General features: G+C 41.5%; 1 protein-coding gene across 10 annotated transcripts in view; it reads right to left on the reverse strand.

Annotated features, from left to right (window-relative positions):
* Window positions 1-19280, reverse strand: part of PRRC2C (proline rich coiled-coil 2C) — a 63240-nt gene that overhangs the window by 14998 nt on the left and 28962 nt on the right. For 3 of the 10 annotated variants that reach the window (XM_088524448.1, XM_088524447.1, XM_088524446.1), the window contains exons 14-24: window positions 18565-18811; window positions 17279-17492; window positions 14582-16960; window positions 13967-14175; window positions 13177-13331; window positions 12357-12693; window positions 11836-11921; window positions 10971-11159; window positions 7893-8144; window positions 3016-3105; window positions 1181-1282 (exon numbers count right to left, since the gene is read on the reverse strand). In XM_088524448.1, coding sequence (XP_088380574.1) covers window positions 1181-1282; window positions 3016-3105; window positions 7893-8144; window positions 10971-11159; window positions 11836-11921; window positions 12357-12693; window positions 13177-13331; window positions 13967-14175; window positions 14582-16960; window positions 17279-17492; window positions 18565-18811 — 4260 coding nt within the window. The remainder of the gene's footprint in view (window positions 1-1180; window positions 1283-3015; window positions 3106-7892; window positions 8145-10970; window positions 11160-11835; window positions 11922-12356; window positions 12694-13176; window positions 13332-13966; window positions 14176-14581; window positions 16961-17278; window positions 17493-18564; window positions 18812-19280) is intronic. The other 7 variants (XM_088524451.1, XM_088524452.1, XM_088524453.1 and 4 more) reach the window with 6 other exon arrangements.

The following is a 19280-nucleotide window of genomic DNA, read 5'->3' on the forward strand; positions in this document are numbered from 1 at the left end:
GTGTTAATCAGATATCCAGCTATTAAACAAAGACTGCTATTCCAGAAAACGTATTCAGACGCCAGAAAATCAGATTATGAATAAACGTATTACATGAGAAGGCAATAGAAAACCAGTTATTTTGTTAAATTACTTGTCCCCCTCCAGCCCTCTCCCTCTTCTGCTAGTCCAAATGCCTACTGTTTTAAAGCGGTGTTACATTCTTTCAGGAAAAAAAAAAAAAAAAAAAACCAACCAAACAAAAAAGTGTTAACAAAAGAAAAGAAAAGGTACAACGAGAGATCATTAATAACTACAGTCCACAGAGAATATGAGCAAGCAGCAGTCAAAACGTGCCACTGGGATTGACAAGCTCCTCCAAAGGCTATTAGCTGTGCATTCAAACCCTGCTTTCAGTCCCATCTGCCACCAGTGGAACTCAGCTTAGTGAAACCAAGTTCAAACACCCTTCTCCCTCAATCGTAGGAGCAGCAGCAGCATTTCTACTAGTTCAGTCACCTACAGTCACAATCACAAAGCAGATCTAGAACACGAAGAGAGACCAAGAGCTCCTAAAGATACATAGCCAAGAGACCAACTCCATGTTAGTGAGTTATACAACGCCACAATCCAGCAAGGAAATGCCATCCGGAAGAGCGTATGCGCTTGCTCTACGCTGAAGACCGGGAAACAGAACCCTTACAACACCAACAAATCTACTGCTCCAACACCAAAGTACCACCTAGCTTTGACCATCTTAAGCTTTCGCCATCCATCTAAAGACCACGTATCGCTGCCTCAAAAACTCACAGCTAAGAAATTCAAGCCTGGTTTACTTTACAACCTTTAATTCCCAAATAAGCAACTTTATGCCACGCACTCAAACAAAAAACACCCAGTCAAACTCCAGTGGGTTGTCATGAACACTATGGTATGAGGTTACAATGCTAGGATTCTTTCTCAGGGTAGTGGGAGCCAAGATTGGTTGATGCCAGGTGTTAATGCAAAATGGGGTTAGAAATTTATGCTTTAAATGCATCCTTTGATATAATCTGTTGTTTCAGCCATCCATTTATATGCAAAAGCAGTTCAGCAGAGGAAACAAAGGAAGGCTCTAAAAAAAGGTTTCACCAGCAAGTTCTGCATTAACTTTTTTCCCCTGCATGCAAGAAAACGACCCTTAGAGGGATGTGGTACATACCTTGAGGGTGAGGTCGACGGTAGCGGGAGAAACTGGAGTTAGGCTGGAGCTCTGTTGTAGAGTCTCCCTCCTAGGGAGGGGAAGGGTGTGGGGCAGGGGCACCTGAAAGGCAGGCAACACATATCACATTCTAACTATGTCTACTATAAAAGCCCCAGAAAAGCAAAGCTCAAGCAGTATTAAATGAGCTACAATTTCTTCAAGGCTTGAGCATGTGGCAGGGAGATTTGATGAACTAAGATGAAAATTTAGTAGGTGGGGAAAGGCATTCAGCAGGTGCTGGGCTGCTTCTAAGCCCCCTTTAAAAGAGGCTGAAGACTCATGTTCCAAAGCGTCAATGTCTTCTGTACAAGCAAATACCATTCTACTTTGATTTACTTCAGAATACCTTTTTTGTTTATTGTTACACAAAAATTCTTCTCAAGCCAAGTTTGGCCCCTTTGCGCCAGGACAGTACATGGGGTTTGGCGACCTCTCGAGCTCTGAGATGCAGTTTCTGGAAGGAGGAAACTGTAATCCTTCAAAGTCACAGGATCATGACACCAAAATGAATTTGCCAACTGACAACTGAATTAAAGTGATTTTTTCTTTCAGTTAAGATGAAAAATGCCAAGTTTGGGAAAAACAAACTTAACAAAACGCTACTGCTATCTTTGACCAAGAAAACACTCACGATGGATCTCCAAGAAATTGTAATGAAATGTAACAGAGAACATCCTAATGGCCAGCCTGCTACTTCTGACCATTTCTTCACAATTTAAGTGCCAAGTTAATGGAGTTCCACAGGATGAACTAAAGCTAATCCAAGAGATCCACAGAGTGAAGCTTTGAGGCAGGTGACAGCACAGTTCCTTCGTGGCTAGGAGCTCCTATCCTGTGCTGCAAATCCAACTCCATCTTGCCACAAGGGAGCATAAAGATCATTAACACCACAGAATTCAGTCTCCCAGACTGACCAGAACAGCACAAAACACAACTGCATCATGAAATCCAGCAGAACAAGAAGGTCCACCAACATTGTTTCAAACCTGCACTGAAGAATGCCACAATGAGTTGAAATGTACTTCTTGCATTGAATTCACAAGACCATTTAACAAAACATGGAGACCCTAATACACAATTCTTTCCTCCCCCATCAACAAGCCACTGAATTCAATTCTCAAAGCTGATTATATTTCCACTGCTAAAGCAACAAAAGGAATCACAAGATCCAAGCTCCCAGCCTCATAACCCAGCAAGCTCAACACAGACTTGCCTCTGCTACAGGTCGCAACCCAGCTATTCCTCTTGGTCACCGTAACACACACACACACAGAGCCAGCACCATTCTCCGGGGGGCCTGCAAACATTGAATCTTGAATACAGCTGAACAACTGACATCTTGCTGCCTGCTTTCATGAAACAGTGAGCTGCTCCCTTCATGTGCTGTGATTTCAGAGCTGCTTCATTTTAAATGCGTTTCTTCAAACACGCTCACAGACCTTTGTTATTGGCACCAGGTTCAAGAACTGACTGCAGGTGAGGGCCAATTCTCCTATTATATCTTATTTTTGCTCTTTAAAATTCCCCAAGCAACATTTATTTTCTCCCACTTCTTAAGCTCTTTAGCTCATCATGGCTTTTTAAGGTAAAATAACTGAGACAAAATAAGAGTTCAGAAACAAATACTAACTGGACCACCTGTCCTTGAGAGCAAGAATCAGCTGTGCGTTGCCCAGTAATAACACAAAGGAAACCCTACTGACTTGTTGGCTGAAGGCAGTATTTTGTGGTCTAAAGAAGCATGTAATATTTTCTTGTCTTCAAAGTCAAGACGATCACTGCAATAGACTTACGTTCGTCACCAAAGTCTCCTCCATTTTTGTACTGCTAGTAGCCACTGTGTTAGGATGAGAAGAAGGTGTAGTGTAGTCTGTTACAGACTCCTGTGAAGAAAAATAATTCCATTAAAATATCTCCCTTATCTAAATTAGATTTCAAGTTCCTTGGGTGGAAGTCAGACCTTCTATAGGAGTTTACCAAGCAACAGAAGGTCAGAATTTCCTCCCAAAGCTTTTTTTTCCCCTCTGTGGCCATGTCCAGCAATCCTTGCTGCTGAATAGCTGCTAAGGCCAGAAGAACTTGAGGTATTAGCTTGCCTCATGGCCTTACAATATACAGCTGGAGGGTCTTTTATTTAAAATGCATTACCTTCAAAATACCGTCTTTAAAGTGAGCACGTGGGGTGAGGCAATTCCTGGGCACTAAACACTGAATTGTGGTGGTGCAAACAATTATCATTTGTCACCCAAGGTGCTTCAGCTTCCTACAGGCCATTTTAGCCTAGTTGGTTTAAAAAGCAAAATGCTTCAGTTAAAGCTTGTAATAGCTTTAAATAAACTTTAACATTTCTTAGGTAAACCTTTGACAAGGAAGGCCCTGCAGATTAAGAAAGAACAGCGGGATGTAAGCCATCCGATTGAGTGACTTTCATTTATCCTCCTCTGAAACAAGATAGTTTCCAGATAGTAGAGTTGGCCTCCTGATTTCTGTGCTGGGCAGTGATTTCACAGAAGGAAAAGAATGAAATTTCTAGTCTACTCAGAGGCTTTCCTTGAAGCTCATTCCTGGCACAGTCGAGCAGACCTTAGTTTTTCAAGGAAAGAGGGCTAGTTTCATTGATTTAATTGTATACACTGAAAAATCACAGCTGTGTGATGAAAATTCACCTAAGTGATATGCTCCTAGAGCATGACCTACAACAAACTTGGGGAAAAAAAGCACTGATACTGCTTGGAAGCTGAAGCCCACTGGAACCTCCTCCAGACAGGCAGTTCATTGCTACTGGAATTTGACCCCAAAACTTTGCTAGATAAAGAATGGAACTCCCAAGAAGCATTCGTTAGCAGACACTGAATAAGGTTTAAATGTTTTAAGTTCTACTTTGAAGCCCGAAACAGTGCCAAACACCAAGAAGAGGCCACCACACACACTCATTTTTGTGTCTATGAAGGAAGTGGAAAGAACTGTTTCTCCAATTAGTTTTTTCCTTCCCTCCTTGTTCCCACAATCCAAACTACTCAACTGCAAGTTGCACATTTGTATTTGCATCCAGTAGTTAATTTTGGTTCAGGCAAAACCAGACAAGCACATAAAGTTGCTCTAAACATAAGGTCCTTTTAATGAACTAATTAACTGGCTTCTTGGTTTTCAAAGAAGCCTGGCTCTATAGAGCGGAGGAAATTTTTAATAAAACATTATCCAAATCCCTTCATGGTTTGGATTCAAAGTCTTGTAAGGTCTTAGCACTGAAGTGCCTTACAAAGTTACATTAGAACTATGGATATTTTCACATGGCCTTTCAGTGCTCTCTTCCTCACTTTGGAAACAGCAAAAAAAAAAATGCTTCTTATGCAAAAGAATGAAAGAACAACCACATGCATTTTGGTGCCCTTAGAAGTACTTGCAAAGCTGAAGTACCTTACAAGAAAAGCTAGACATCCTGAATGTGCAGATAAGACAGCCCTTTAGCCCTAGAAAACACTCCATAACTGTAGATTGCTTAACCATCACCCTTCAATTATCAATACATGAAGTCTACAGTTCTCCTTTAGTTTTAGCCTATTCCTGTAAGTTTTCAGAGTCTTAATTAAAATGTTTCTCCTATGAAACTATTTTACCCAAGAAACCAACTAAGCCCTGTATTACAAACTAGCAACAATAACCACAAGAGAAGCTGTGCATGCTTTTCAGAAACCGTCTGAAAGTCATCGATACCCAAATAAAAAGAACAAGCAAGCATCTTACAGCTACCTAATTTGTCCAGAAAGGAGAGAGATCAAAACTTAAAGTGATTTTACAAACAAAAGGGTAAGGTAGGCCTTAGAGATGATACTGCCGTAAGGGAACCACGGACTATAAATGATCCTTTCACGGAATGCTTGACTTGTTCCTGGTTTGTAAAAACCATCCAAACCAGGGAGCTTATCGGATGCTGAGTCATCTGAGAAAAATCAACTCTCAACTACAAGCTATGTCCTCTTGTGCATCATCTCCAAAAGATACAGCTTCTCTCCAATACATGTGCATATTTCATTACAATGCCCACAGCCAGGTATTCATCACAACTGAGATTTGAAAGCTTCAAGATTTTGCTTGCAAATTGGATAAAAAGGTAAAGAAAACAAAGGGGGGGAGGGGGGAGTCTTACCTGATTCAGAGACATACACAATAAATCACTTCTACTCCAAAAATACAGCAAAACCCAAGAGAAGCAGCTGCAATCGCTTCAGAGGACCATCTTTATATCCCAAATTAAACAGCTAATCAGTATAAAGTAATTTTAATTCATACAATTAAAGGTAAAATTGTCTTGCATAATTATTGCAATATATGCATGTATTCTTATAACAGCATCTTGTTTGGGGGTGAAAGGGGGACTCTTACAAGGCTTCTGCAGGAAGTTTTAATTACCAGATATACTAAATCATGATGCTTCCAAAATTAGCTCTCAGAAGTAGGAAGAGTCTCTTCCTGGAAACTGAGCACTGGTTTCCAAGAGGGATATTAAAGAGTGTTAAAAGAGAAATCATTTAGGTTTGCTAAAACTTTAACACTCCTTGACATTCAAACAACAGATTAAGGATGGTGATGTCGCTTCTTCCTTCATTAATGAAGACAGAAAACACAAAAGCATGAAAAAAGATCTGTAAAACTAATCACTGTAGAACTTTAGGACAAGATTAGTATTTGAAACTATTTTAATGGCCACTTTATAGTGGTTAAGACTTTCCTAGAGGAAGTTTCTTTCCTGGAAAAAAATGCAGGCTGTTGCTCAACTTCCACAGAATTAAAAATAAACCACCTCTTTTCTAGAAAAGATGTCTGGGGAACTACTCCTAACAAAGGAATTCAAAAACAAAATGGGAACTGTTGAAATAGGAATTTCGCAACTATGATTAAATTATTCTATTAGCACCCACTTAACATGATAAAGAGATTGTTGGGGATTTTCACATGCAGCACAAACTAGAAAGGTTCATTTCAATCTGCTCTCCCTTCCAAAATGAAATGTTGCTCTTGATGTCCTATACTGCAATACTTCTAAGAATCTTTGCAACCCGTTTTTGATAAACAGAAAGGCGTAGAAAGACCATAAAATCCAGACTGCCCTTTTGAAGATACCCCACGTTTTTATACTACGATTACAGCGAAGAAACAATACTGATTTACTTAGTAGAGCTCTTCATGAGGGTCTCTGCCTAGAGTAATCAAACAAGATATATTTCCTACTCCGTAGGTGCCTTAGAATAAGTCAAAGTCCCCTTCTCTACGTCTCAAGCAGGCCACTGTAATGGCTCCAGTCATAACAGCTTGAAAAACGGCAAGAAAGCACATAGCATATATATATATAGATCATGCTCCTCAGCAAGTAATTGACTAAGTGTTTACGGGTCTGTACTTCACATTCTGCATAGAGTAAGTGCACTTAACCCTGTTCTGACATCAACACAGACCATTCACACCTGCTTAGTAGATTGAAACCGTCAAGGACACAAAAATCTGAATTTCCATACATATTTGCCTTTCAACTCAAAAAAATGAATTTTGATGGTGTGACACAAGCATCCCTCTGAACAATTCTTGCCCCGGAAAACATTTCACAACATATCATCTGTTTGCAGAACATCTTTGTAAATGCTGCTAAGGCTGTCAAAAACAAACAAACAACCCACACAGGGAAACATTAAACTGTGCGTTATCTGCATGATTCTTCAACTGTTAATACTGCTGTTTTCTGCAGCAATCTTTTTCCTAAGCCTGTTAAGAAGATTTCTACTTAAGACCAGGAAACGGGAGAATGAGACAGCACAAAACAAACTTGTGTCTGAACTCGTAAAACTGCAAGTGCATAAGAAGCCTTTTGCCATCACCAACACAGGTAAGTAGCAGATATCCAAGCAGTATGGTTTCTTTACAGTTCAGAGATGAAAGAGCTTGTGCCAAGTTCTTGCTCAAGAAGCACAGCTCCGAGCAGCAAGGGCTGTTTTGTAGCATTCCACGTGCCACCCCTTACATGAGACATTAGACAAAGGAGTAGCTGCCTTTCAGCCTTTCTTTGCTGTCAGTGCAACATGGCTAAAGACGGATTTTGAGAACGATGAATCCTGACAGGAAGTTGCAATCTACCTGTTAAGGTTAAGCACAGTTAAGCCTACAGAGAAGCCAGGGGAATTCCAGATGGCTAACTATGACCAGTCCTGAACATCCTGATACTGCAAGGGAATATCCTCACAATACCCAAGTCCTCAGAAGCTGACATATTGACCTCTTAGACCTATAAGGTCTCTAGCATACTACAGTTCCCTGCTTAAAGTCAAGCACTTGTCCTGCACATTGCAAACATGTTCAAGATTCAAGGCTACACAATCTGCCTACACCAGGCTCCAGTACCACTCTTCCCTGGAAAGGTAAAGCTTGGGCAGTTCTCACACTTGAAGGACAATAAATTAGCTTAAAACAGTTCAAGGTGAGATCTGCACAGAGATATAATGTCTCCATACCACTTCTGGAAAACTGCTGAATTCAAGCACTGTTCATATATTTCAACTCAGGGGGCTCTGCTGTCCAGGTGACTATCACCAGCAAGCAACCAAATATTAGTTCAGTGACCATTAACTCATATAATCATATTTAAAAACAGTGGTCAGTACTTTTTCCATGTTTTTCTTACCTTTGTGTTTGTTCCGAACTCTGGAGCAGACACAGATATCATCGTTCCTATTTCCGTACTAAGTTCACTTGCTGCTTTGGTCTCCTTTGTAGTGACAGGTTCGGGACTTCTGACAGAGGTGGGAGATGGCTTTTCCTGTCCCTCCGGCTCTCCCTGTTGGGCATCCTTCACCTTCCTGTTCTTTAAAGAACGCTCTTTCCCAATAGGACCAGGTTTATACTCTTTGTTTTCTACTGGACTCAAGTCTGGAAGCTAAGTTAGTGTTAACTTGTCAGTTAGGTCTTCCCCCCATGACCTATCCCATAAGAATTATGCTAACATGCTTAGAACATCAACTTAAAACTTTGCAAAGCTTTCCTAATAGGTAAGCATTTTCTTTTTCAACTTACAGATCATTTGAGACTAAGTTAGCAACAAGAACGTGAAACGCATCCATTTTGAACATTAGGAATCTCAAGCGGTGTGTTTTGAAGCAGTATGTCTTCTATGTCAAGTGTCAAGAGTTCAACTAAAATCTCCTCTAGTTAAAATCTACAGAACAAAACCATTTTCACTCTCCTTATGGGAAAGCATGAAAAAAGCATGTAAGCCACAAGACTTACATAGATGTTACTTGGATTTTCAGAGAACCCAGATTTTACAGGGCCCTAGAAAACAGAAGATTGCCTCCATTTAAAGCTATCTGGACACATGCATGTTGACAACATTTTTATCTAGGAATTGAGCACTAAACGTATACTCAGAGGGAAAAAAAGGCATGCAAGTGTTGCTGTATTTTGCAGAAACAGCAGCTAGAATAGCTGCTGTAATTCTGTTCGCGCAGCTGAACTAAAGCAGAATGAAAAGTCTCAAGTAAGCTGAATGCTGTACTGTTTAAACAGTCATATCCTTTCCACCCAAGACCATTCAAGCCCATTTAACCCCAGAGCACCACCAAGATTCATTAAAGGCAGTCCTCACATACTATTGCTTAAGCTTCCTTAATAGGAAAAGACAGAAGCTCTTCTGGAGCTGCTGGTGTTGCCTCCACATGTGCAGACCTTCTGCACAGAACAGATACAGACTGGGCTTGGGGAGGGGAGGGTTCCCTACCCAGGTGCTGCTACCCTCAGAAAGCAGCACAGACTGCAGGAAGCTTTCAGAGGGGAGCAAAAAGCGCAGACCTAACTCCACAATGCCACGATTAGGATCATCAGAAACCATCCCTCAGGCCTCCTTGCCCAAATATTCCCCTCTATCCTACCTCCACCAGTTTACAGAAAGAAATCTCACCTTAGAAACAAACCTGAATAGGTAGATTGATGTTTCTTATATGCTTCTCTTAATACTTCTCTTACATGCCTAAATCAGTTCAACAGTACCAACCTCCAGCTCTGACCATAAACTTGTATTGAAACTTCACAGCAAACAGTATCATCATGAAGGAGATTGGGGCAGAGGGAGGGAAAACGTGTGTGTTGTCACCACGAGAGCTAAAAGATTACAACCCTCTCCTTTGCCAAGAGCCCTCCAGAATATAAGCTCCCAATGAACTACAGCCCTTAAATCCTCCCCCAACTCCACACTGTTATAATTTACCATGCCATCGTACACTTGTTTTTCAGGGGGGAGGAAAAAAAAAAAAAAAACACTATAGGAGCCTGCATAGCTATAATATGAGAAACAAGGAGAGAAGGAAAAAAAAATACCCCAAAAAACAGAAGCTTTCTAGACATCAGATGACCTTATTTTGAGTTCAGTGCCTTTGGGTGATTTGATGTAGGCATCTTTAGGCAAACTATTGGTATATCTAAGAAGGTTTTTGGATGTGCTGGGTCATCACACTTCAGGAGCAAGATTAACCATGAAGTACTTCCTGCTATAAGAGGTCATATTTTGTGATAAAACCCAGCAGCTGCAGGATAACCAATAAGCATTTCAAGCAGTAGTAGTTAATTCACTGCACATGTGACAACTTTCAGATTTTCTTTTTCTCTTTTTTTTTTTTCTTTTCTTTTTTTTTTTTCTGGAGAAGGTTAGAAAATCCCCAACAAACTTCCCAGTCTTCTCAAAAGCCCAAAGAGCTTTATTTATTTACATCACAACCACTGCCAAGTCTCAAACACCCAGAGACTGAAACAGCTGGCTCAGTAAGATACCAGCCAAGTGTATCTGCCCTAATTTTTCTAGGAGTAGGAAGCTGGCACTAAGAGCTAGTAACACAGAGGAATATGCATTGGAAATGAAGGTAACAGGAATGTACATTTACTCCCATGGTGAAGTTTCACAGGAAAGAATTTAGATGATGTAAGGAGGAAAAAGAATTCCTTTTGAGGGGTCACAATGGGAAGACAAAGAAGAAATGATCAACTGGAGCACCTAAATCTCCACGTGACAAGCGATGCGCGTTTTTAAATTGAGGTTAAGTTTGGTTACTTACTCAGTCTTCTCAGATCTGTTTCATTAAAAAAGAAATCTAGACACCTATGCATTTGAGACTTCAGTGACTGACACTCCTCCCTTTCCCCTAAACACCTTTTTTTTCCCTGAAGCTTGATGCACTACTCAGTTTTGTAACTGATTTACTAAGCTAAGTAGGGCACCATGTGTTTGTAATTTGTTTGTTGCTTTTTTGTTTTGTTGTTTTTGGAATGCTAGGAGTCAAAGCTGGAGACACAGCTAAGACAGAAGTGGGAGTACCTGCTTCAAGAGAGCTCTGAAAGCTTGAGTAAACACAAAAAAACTCACACTCCATCCACTTCCATAACTAGTTCAAAACAACTTTGCCAATCCACAATCCCTTCTTTGGCTGAGTCAAATCCCTTTCTCCAAACAAACGGAGAAACTGTTTGGCTAGCATGCTATTTAATTTGAGGAAGTAAATGCAAGTAATTCCCCCATCTTCTCTCCATGAACCACTTGTTGATTATTTTAGGAAGCATCTAAGCAGAATGTGATTTTTATAGTAACAGTCTTAACTGAACAAATATCCTATTTCATTAATAATCACAATTAAACCATTACTGATCTGTAATTTTTTTTTTAACTGAACTACTTCGCTATTATTTAAAAGTTTGTACTGAAGATATGATCTTTTACCTTTTGTGCTTTGATGGGTCCAGCCCGAGGCTGTTTCTGTCTCTGCTCTTTCGGTTCCGGTAGCTTGTCAGTGGACTTCTCAGAAAGCACAGGGCCAACTTCATTGTCACTGCCACTGGAAGCTGGAGCTCCAAACTGAATAGTTTCTATACCGAGCTCAACTCCACCCTCCTGTCCAGGCTTTGCTCCCTAGTTAAAAGGTAAACATCTGCATTTCAAAAAGACTTCTAAATCAGTGTATTGCCACCAGTGCAGAATAGTGCAAATAAGATCAGCTTTTTAAAAACACAACTGTACTTCCAGCTTCTGTCAGCAAAAGCACCATTTGTCTCCACAACAGATTTGCAAGAGGAACAAACATAACTGAATGTACATCCTCAGCCCCCCAACTAACTTATTACTGTTTATACAAGCTCTGGGAGAGGAAAAACGAAAAGTAGTGGAGGAAAACACAATTATCAAGAACAAGAACTGGCAGAGAAAGAGAAAAGCACAATATCCAGGCGCCCAGGTTCAGATTGACACTATTCTCTTAAACACCATAAATTCTCTGAAAATAAATTCTCTTAAAACTTCAAAATTAATCACAGAAGCACTATGGTTGGAAAAGACCTTCAAGATCATTGAGTCCAACCATAAGCTCTTCAACACCATGCCTGCTAAACCATGTCTCTACCTGCCTCACCTACATGCTTCTTGAACACTGCAAGGGATGGTGACTTCACTACTTCCTTGGGCACCCTCTTCCAATGCTTGACACTCCAAGCATGCGTGTGGCACAAATACCTAGATAATCTGTACCTGAGTCCAATCAGGCATACTTTGAGTAAGCTCAGTATACAGCTACTCTTCTCTTTGTCCTTACCTCTGGAGATGGAGATGAGCCAAAAGATGTCAAAGGCTTGTTCCAAGCACTGACTGAAGGTGGCTGAGGTGGGCTAATAGGTCCCACTGGTGATAAAAAAAAAAAAAAAGGGGGGGGTTAAGAAGAATTGGTTGGTTAACATATTTAACTAAAATTATGAATTAACTGAAAAAAATGAGAAATGGTTTATTTAGTAAGCCTGGTGCAGTTGAGAAATTCTTAACATATTCAGCACTTATCAATACGCTCCTTATTTAGCCATTTTCAACTGGGACGATCCATCGTGTTTGGAAACAAACAAGCCTGACAAAACAACATAGATTTAAGAGAGCAATAGGTGCTTTAAAGAGTCTCAATTTACAGTCCTGCATTTGGAGAGGCTGCCCTTTACTCCCTGTGCAGCATCAGGACTACATTTGCAGGGGCAAATGAGGCATCAGTGAAGAGAGCTGGCAATCAGCATTCTCTAAATGCATGGCTAGTCCCTCCCTCCCCCACAAATTTCAAAAGACACCACTTACATTTTTTGGAGATGTCGTTTAGAACTGCTGTAGAAGGCACCTTGTTTTCCCACAACTCAGTTCCTAGCCCATTGTGAGCCTGGGTGTTCTGCAGAACTTTGCCCGACACTGTGTACTCGGGACTGGCTGTGCCCCCCGCAGCCTGGGGCGGAGGCTGAGCAGAAGCCTGGGGCTGCCCTGGAGCCTGGGTCGCACACGGAGGCTGTGCCTGTGCTTGAGCCTGTGCCTGCTGTGCAGCTGCAGCTGCTGCCTGTTGCTGCTGCTTTTTGGCAAACCTGGGTGGGAGCTTTGAATTCTGACCTCGTCCTTTTTCACTTGATCCTTTTTTGGTCCAAACCTGTAAGCGGAAGTCAATTTTATTCTTAAAGCAGACAGCCTGCATGGATGACGAATTGTACTGCATGACAGCAGAAAACAACACAGTTAAGCCTTCTTTAAAGAGTATTTTTCATGGTATATTTAACGACAAGAGGAGTGATTTATTTCTCATCTGTTTTCCTCTTTGAATCAACTAATACACAAGCAGTGGTGTAAGTCTAGTTAACAGTATTTAAAAAAAAAAAAAAAAAAAAAAAAGATATTTCAACTTTCCTGATGCCACCTGCCTTATAGTGACCAATCGGGGAGCACAGAGAATCCTAAACTAGGGGAAGATTCATTTACAAATTCTGAACAACTTTAAAATATTACAACTAAATGCACACATGTAAAAGGTCAAAATACAGCTGCTTGGGAACCAAGACTCCACAACTTTGCAACACCTCCAATACCCCAAGTATTGCAAGAAGCTTTTTCTCATTATAAATGTTGTGTCTTGTACCTGCACTGTTTGTTCTTCCTTCTTTCTGCGCTCTTCATCTTGCAAGCGTTTTTGTTGCTTCTTAGACACCACTTCAGTAAAACCATCATCATTCAAGTTAGACTGGGAGTCTTCAACTACTGTCACTTCAGGGTGATCATCAATAATCACAACACCTACAGACAAAGGAAAGGTATAGATGGTCCTTCCCTACTGCTTTAATAGCTTCAGATGCAGCATGAAATAGAACACACCAAGCCAAAAACTGCTTTAGAGCAGTAGCAATCTCCCCGCAACCAACTACAGATGGTGGCCCTGGTTATGCTAAGCTTCTGTGTGCAGTATTCACTGTGGCGAGCAGAGGGAGATTTTAATTGAATCACTGGCAATTTGAAGTTTTCTGTACCAGACTCTCCAAGAAAAAAGTGCTAAAACTGCTCAAAACAATGTCTTTTATGAAAACCATCTGGAAGTTATCAGCGATAACCTTCATAAGCAAAGGCAGTGGGTAAGCAAATCATCAGAAACCAAGTGATGGAAGGTGGTCTGAATGTCAGAGTTCAGAACAGACAGCGTAAGAGACTTGTTCCCACCTATACCTAAAAACAGTGATACACGTCACCTTTCAAAGAAATACACAATATTAATTAGATATGACAAAGGGAGCAACAACTGAGTATGTGATTTTTCTGTATTATTTATTTTCTGAAGATAATCTTTCTCCAAAAGTCTTCAAACATCTAGTTCTATACCCAGCAAAGCTAGTATGATTTACAAATTCTTGTTAGAATTAGATTTTATCAACACATACTTGCATAGTTGTTAAGATCAAACTGAGACAAGGCATCCACTTTTTCCTTAGGCTTGGGTTTTGGACCAGCCTTGGGTTCCTCTCTCTTTTTGCCACTGGCATCCTTAACACTCTTTTGTCCTGCAGCATTAGCACCTTCTTCCTGATGCACAGAATTGCTGTTGGTGGGATCAACAGCAGGCAAACTTGCTGTCTGCTCTTCAAATGGTCTGTGTTAGAAAAAAATAAACAGAAAATTGATAACCAAGGACAGAACAAACAATCAGGAAGACTAACAGCCGAACACACATCACAGTATAGGGTTACAACTATCTACTGTATAGCATCTAAAACATGGAACATTGATCACAAATTTAAGCCTGGCCTAAGCAAAAAAGCAAAACCCTACCTTGGAATACAACAATCTACAGCACAAGGCTTTTACATTTATTTTCCAAGATTTTCTATACACTAACATAAAAAATAAGTATATAGTCATAGGTCCATGTACTTCTGTCTCACTCTTTTCTATCAATTATTGCAAATCTAAAATGAGTAGCAACAATTTGGAGCCACAGCAGGACCACAGCCCAAGTTCACAGGTATCCATACTTCCTAAGAGAAGCCAACACTCACCCTCTTTTCCCACTTCTGGGTGGAGGACCACTCCGCCTTTCACCCCGAGGCCCCGAGAAGTTCCTCCCTGGTTTAGCTGGCCCATTGTTGCCACGTCGGTTTTGACGGTCGATTCCAGGCCGCTGACTAGAGAAACTTCTCTTGGCTATTTCCCTTTTGGGGGCTCCAGTGTTTTCTCCTGCTTTTACAGCCACTTGTGCTGCTGCATCAGCCGTTTTCTTCTCATCTCTCTCACGCCTTTCGTTGAAGTCACTGCTTTCTGAAGCTGTTTCCCATTCTTCATTTGCCTGATCTGAAGAATTTTGGTTGGACAAGTCTGGTGTCTTACTCCCCGAAACATCCAGTGTGGGATTGGGCTGCTCATTAACTGCATTATTAACTGTAGCACTTGTTGATGAGTTAGCTACTGCCTCGTTTATCTTTGAGGCAGCCTCTCTTTCTTTTAGGCGCCTGAAGCGTGGTGGCTTATCCTGCCTTGGAGGCCGAGCAGGCCTTTGTCTTCGTGGCCTTTCTCTTGTTGGATCAAACTTCCTCTCAAATTTTTGAGGTCTTTTATCGACTGGTATAGGACCATAATGTTCATTTCTTCTCAGAGGTTCCCCATCTTCTGGTTTAATGATTTCTGTTTGCCTAGGAGGGTTCCACTGATTGTCTCTGTAGGCTGGCCTCCTTATTGTAGATGGACGTGGAGGACGCCCATTAGGATCCCTACCACCACGTCTAAACATTCCCCCTCTGCCTCGTCTAGAAGGCTCTCCTTTAGGAAGAAACCCTGGTTTGGGTTTATTCTCATCTTCCCTTATGTAGGTTTTTTCTATGGATCTATTGTCTATTCTGATATTGTTTTCGGGTTTGAACATCAGAGGCTTTGGAGGCTTCTTGCTCTCAGGTCTTTCCTCTCTCTTGGGGTGCTTGCCTTTGCTTAGGCTGTCTTTGTCCGAAAGCAGTGTGTCACTTGCACTTTCATGAACTTCACTGTCAGAATCTGTTTCTGAACCATGCTGGCGGCGCCGTTTTGGGATAACTTCAAAATCAGAACTCTCGCTACGAGTTTCACTCTCTTCCCTTTGCCTAACAGGCCCCGAAGGCACATGGTCTGATCTAGGCTTAGTATCTCTGTAGTGTTGTGGGTACTCTCTGTTATGGCCTCTACTGCCCCGGCCACGTCCTCCATAAGAACCTCTATAGCTGCGACCTCTGGAGTAATATTCCCCGCGACCTCTACCTCTGTATCCTTGATCTGGGAACCAGTCTCTATCCCGAGCCTCTTTCCAGTATGTTCTAGGTGGTAAGCCAGGCTCTCTTTTTACGGGTCTGGTTTCTAAACGTGGCTTCTCTACAACCTCCTTGCTAGCTACCTTCTCTATCTGCTTCTCCTCCTTCGCTGTGGTAGCTGCCTGCTGGACATGGGGCTGCTGCGGGGCTGCAGGCTGGGCAGGGGGCTGCTGCGGGGCCGCAGGGGGAGGCTGTGGGGCCGCGGGCTGTGCGGCTGGGAGCTGCTGCTGCACTGCAGGTGTGGGTGGCTGTGCTGGAGCTTTAGCTGCTGTCTCACTTGGACTGCTCTCTGAGCTTGCTGGTATTGGTATTGAAGCAGCATCCTGGGTTACCTTCTTTGCTGGAGGAGCAGCACTGCTCGAGGCAGATGCTTCGGGCTCGGTCTGAGGTAGCGGCACTTGAGGTGCTTCCTTTTTGTCACTTTTTTCAGACTTGCCCATTTTTTCGCTAGTTGCTTTTTCTCCTTCTTTCTCCTTCCTCTGCTCACGTTCTTCTCGTTGTTCACGCTCTTCTTTCATATCTCTAAGCACAGGTTTTTTAATAGGACCAGATCTTCTTATTGGTCTATCACTGCCTTCTTCCCTTCTGCCATAACCAGGTCTAGGACCCCATCTTGTTTCAGACTTCGGTTTGAATGTTTTTTCAGGTTTTGGTCCTTCTGATGTTCTGTTACTGATCAAAGTTTCTCTTTTTGGCTTAATCTCAAGTCTCTCCACAGTCTCCTTTGTCTCAACAGACCTGTTATTTAATTTAGGAATATTTGTTACTGTCTCGTTCCTCTGGTCTTCTGATTTTAGAGAGTGACTTGAACCATGGGAAATGCTTCTCTTTAGAGAAGAGTGACTTTCCCCCACAGGCACCAATTCTTCCTGAGTGCTGCGTGTAACATTCTCATCAACTCCTTCAAAATTAACTGCTGGGCTAGGTGTGTCAGCATGGAGAGGCTGCACGTCTTCCGAAGGCCTGCTTGGGAACTTCTGTACTTCCACCTCTCCTGATTCTCTGAAAAAGTCTGTCTTTGGATGAGAGTCCAACTGGTTGTGTTCTACAGGATAAGCAGCGGGGACAGCAGCAACTCGTTCTTGCTCCATGTGTGCCTCAGGCCTAAGGAGAAGTAATAAAGAATGTTGGAGGAAGAAAGCTTTTATTCACAAACATTCTTACATATATGACATATCCTGAATTAGGTGCAAATTAACCTTCTAGTCCTTCCTATGAACCATGTCTTTTGTTTTAAATACCATCAATATTCACTTGCAGAATTTCAATGATGCTTGAAAACAACAGTGCCAAGTACATTATATTTCTGCAGCCACAGCTCCTTTTAAAGTTTAACAAAATTTACACTTTAAACTGTGCTTCATAATATGAATTACAGTTAAGTATGTGAGGCTCCAAGAAGCGTCGGGAATTCAGGCTTACCTCAAATCTTCAGGCTCGTCTAACACTTTGGGAGGAGAGCTAGCTTGCTGAGGCTCTGCGTGGGGGTATGGGTCAGAGCCCCACATCATGCGGGGCTCGGACAGCGGAACGGCGTGCTCTCTCGCCGAGCGAGCCATGTGCTCAAATGAATCAGAACTAGTTGCTGATCCCTCTATCTGGTCTCTTCTCATCAGTGGCTTGGGAGGCATCATTCCTGTAACAGATTTAAATTCAACAATTGAAACCATTTTAAGATTACCAAAGTGACCCGCATTCAGAGAGACTAAGCCTGTCAGAGATACCAGAATAAACTCTCTTCCCTCTTCCTTCTCTGCCACTCACACTGTTTGAACCATGTATCATCTGTTCACTGCTAGCTGACCTCAGGAAGATCTGATCTTCACCACTAGCACTCTATCTACTAACAAAAGGAAAAACTGTCTGCTTCCACTGTAACAGAAAAATAAGCTCTGGAAGCCTATAAAATTGTTGAAGAAGGTTCTACACTAAGAAATTGAGAAAAAGTGGCTTTTAGTACTTGCCTAAGGACTCCAGGAACCTTTTGTTGTTGCTGTTTCTAAAGGTCTGTTTTCACTACTTTTGCTCGGCTTGCCATTTCTTCCATTCATTCCTCACAGACTTTCTCAATACCTATTCCTTTGCATTCCCCAACCCTACCCTGGCTCATTAGCTGGTTAAATATCTCCTTTATATTACATGCCAGACTGGTATTATTTTTGCACAATAGCTTTTCTAATTGCAAGTCAGGCTTTCCAAAAATTCCACAAATTGCTATTCCACAAATTAAAAAGTGTTTTTTAGTGCCAAAGAAAGAATCCCATGGCCACAAAATTAGCAAGACTTTTCAGGTGTTAATAGGTGATTTTTTTTCATTTTAGGTATATTTTTCATTTTTATAAACAATGTAATATAAATAAGGCTGTCAGCAGATAATGAAAGGTGAGTGGTAAAAATGCTATTTTACTCAGTCTAGCTTAAGTCAACTTAAAAATCGGTAACAAAGCAATTTTTTAATTGACATTTTGAATATAGCTATCACCTGCAATACAGGACAAACCTATGATTTTACTTTATCAGAAACAGACGCTGATATATTTTTCCAGTGTTATTAATATCTGCTTGATTCTAAATGATGAAATTACATAGGCTTACCCTCCCCCTCCTCCACTAAAATATGCAGTTACTATACATAGTGTGGTTATAAAGAGAGACTTTTATTCCAAAACCCGGACAATTCAACAATCAAAAATGCTGCTAGGTTCTACCTGGATGAATAGGAGGCATATCCATTGCAGGCCTTCCCGACATCATTCGTGGGTCCATGTAGGACTGCATCATGAGCCACCGTGGATCAAAGCCCATGGAAGCTAAATGCTGGGGATGTGGTTGCATGGGTTGGTAGAGAGGTCTGTGCTGGGGAGGAGGGACAGGGCCACTAGAAGGCTGCGATGGAGCAGACTGGGGAAGCACACCCTGCTGCTGCTGCTGCCACTGCTGCTGTTTCATTTGCTCCTGCAAAACACAGTAGTAAGGGATTGTTTGTTAAAATGCATATTTGGGCAGAAATTAAAATAATCTATGGCTGTCATCCCCACAACACTAAGTAGCCTGAAAATTTAAGAACCAGCATGTATCAGCATGAACTGGTGCAGTGGGAAATCATATTGGACAATTCAGAATAGCCACAGTTTTGCCTATGTTCAGGAAAAATACAAAACCTACACTTTGTGCAATTCATTAATATAGTGAAGTGTTCTTCAAAGCTTAGGATCTGAGTGCAAATTACATCTGTATGTCAGGACCCCTTTGAGGAAATCTGTTAGGAGAAACCCATCACCTTTCAGGTTCCATAAGAACCCACAAGTCATTGCTCTACTTCCAATAACTTCTGCAAGAACAAGCCAGTTGCCCCTCTTGCTTTCTGATCAATTACATAGTTTCCAAATAGTGAGAAATACTTCAAGCAGAGCAATTCCTGCCA

This window comes from Tinamus guttatus, unplaced genomic scaffold (genome assembly GCF_059628265.1).
Source record: "Tinamus guttatus ecotype Peru unplaced genomic scaffold, ASM5962826v1 Tinamus_guttatus_pri_ptg000211l, whole genome shotgun sequence".
NCBI lineage: Eukaryota > Metazoa > Chordata > Aves > Tinamiformes > Tinamidae > Tinamus > Tinamus guttatus.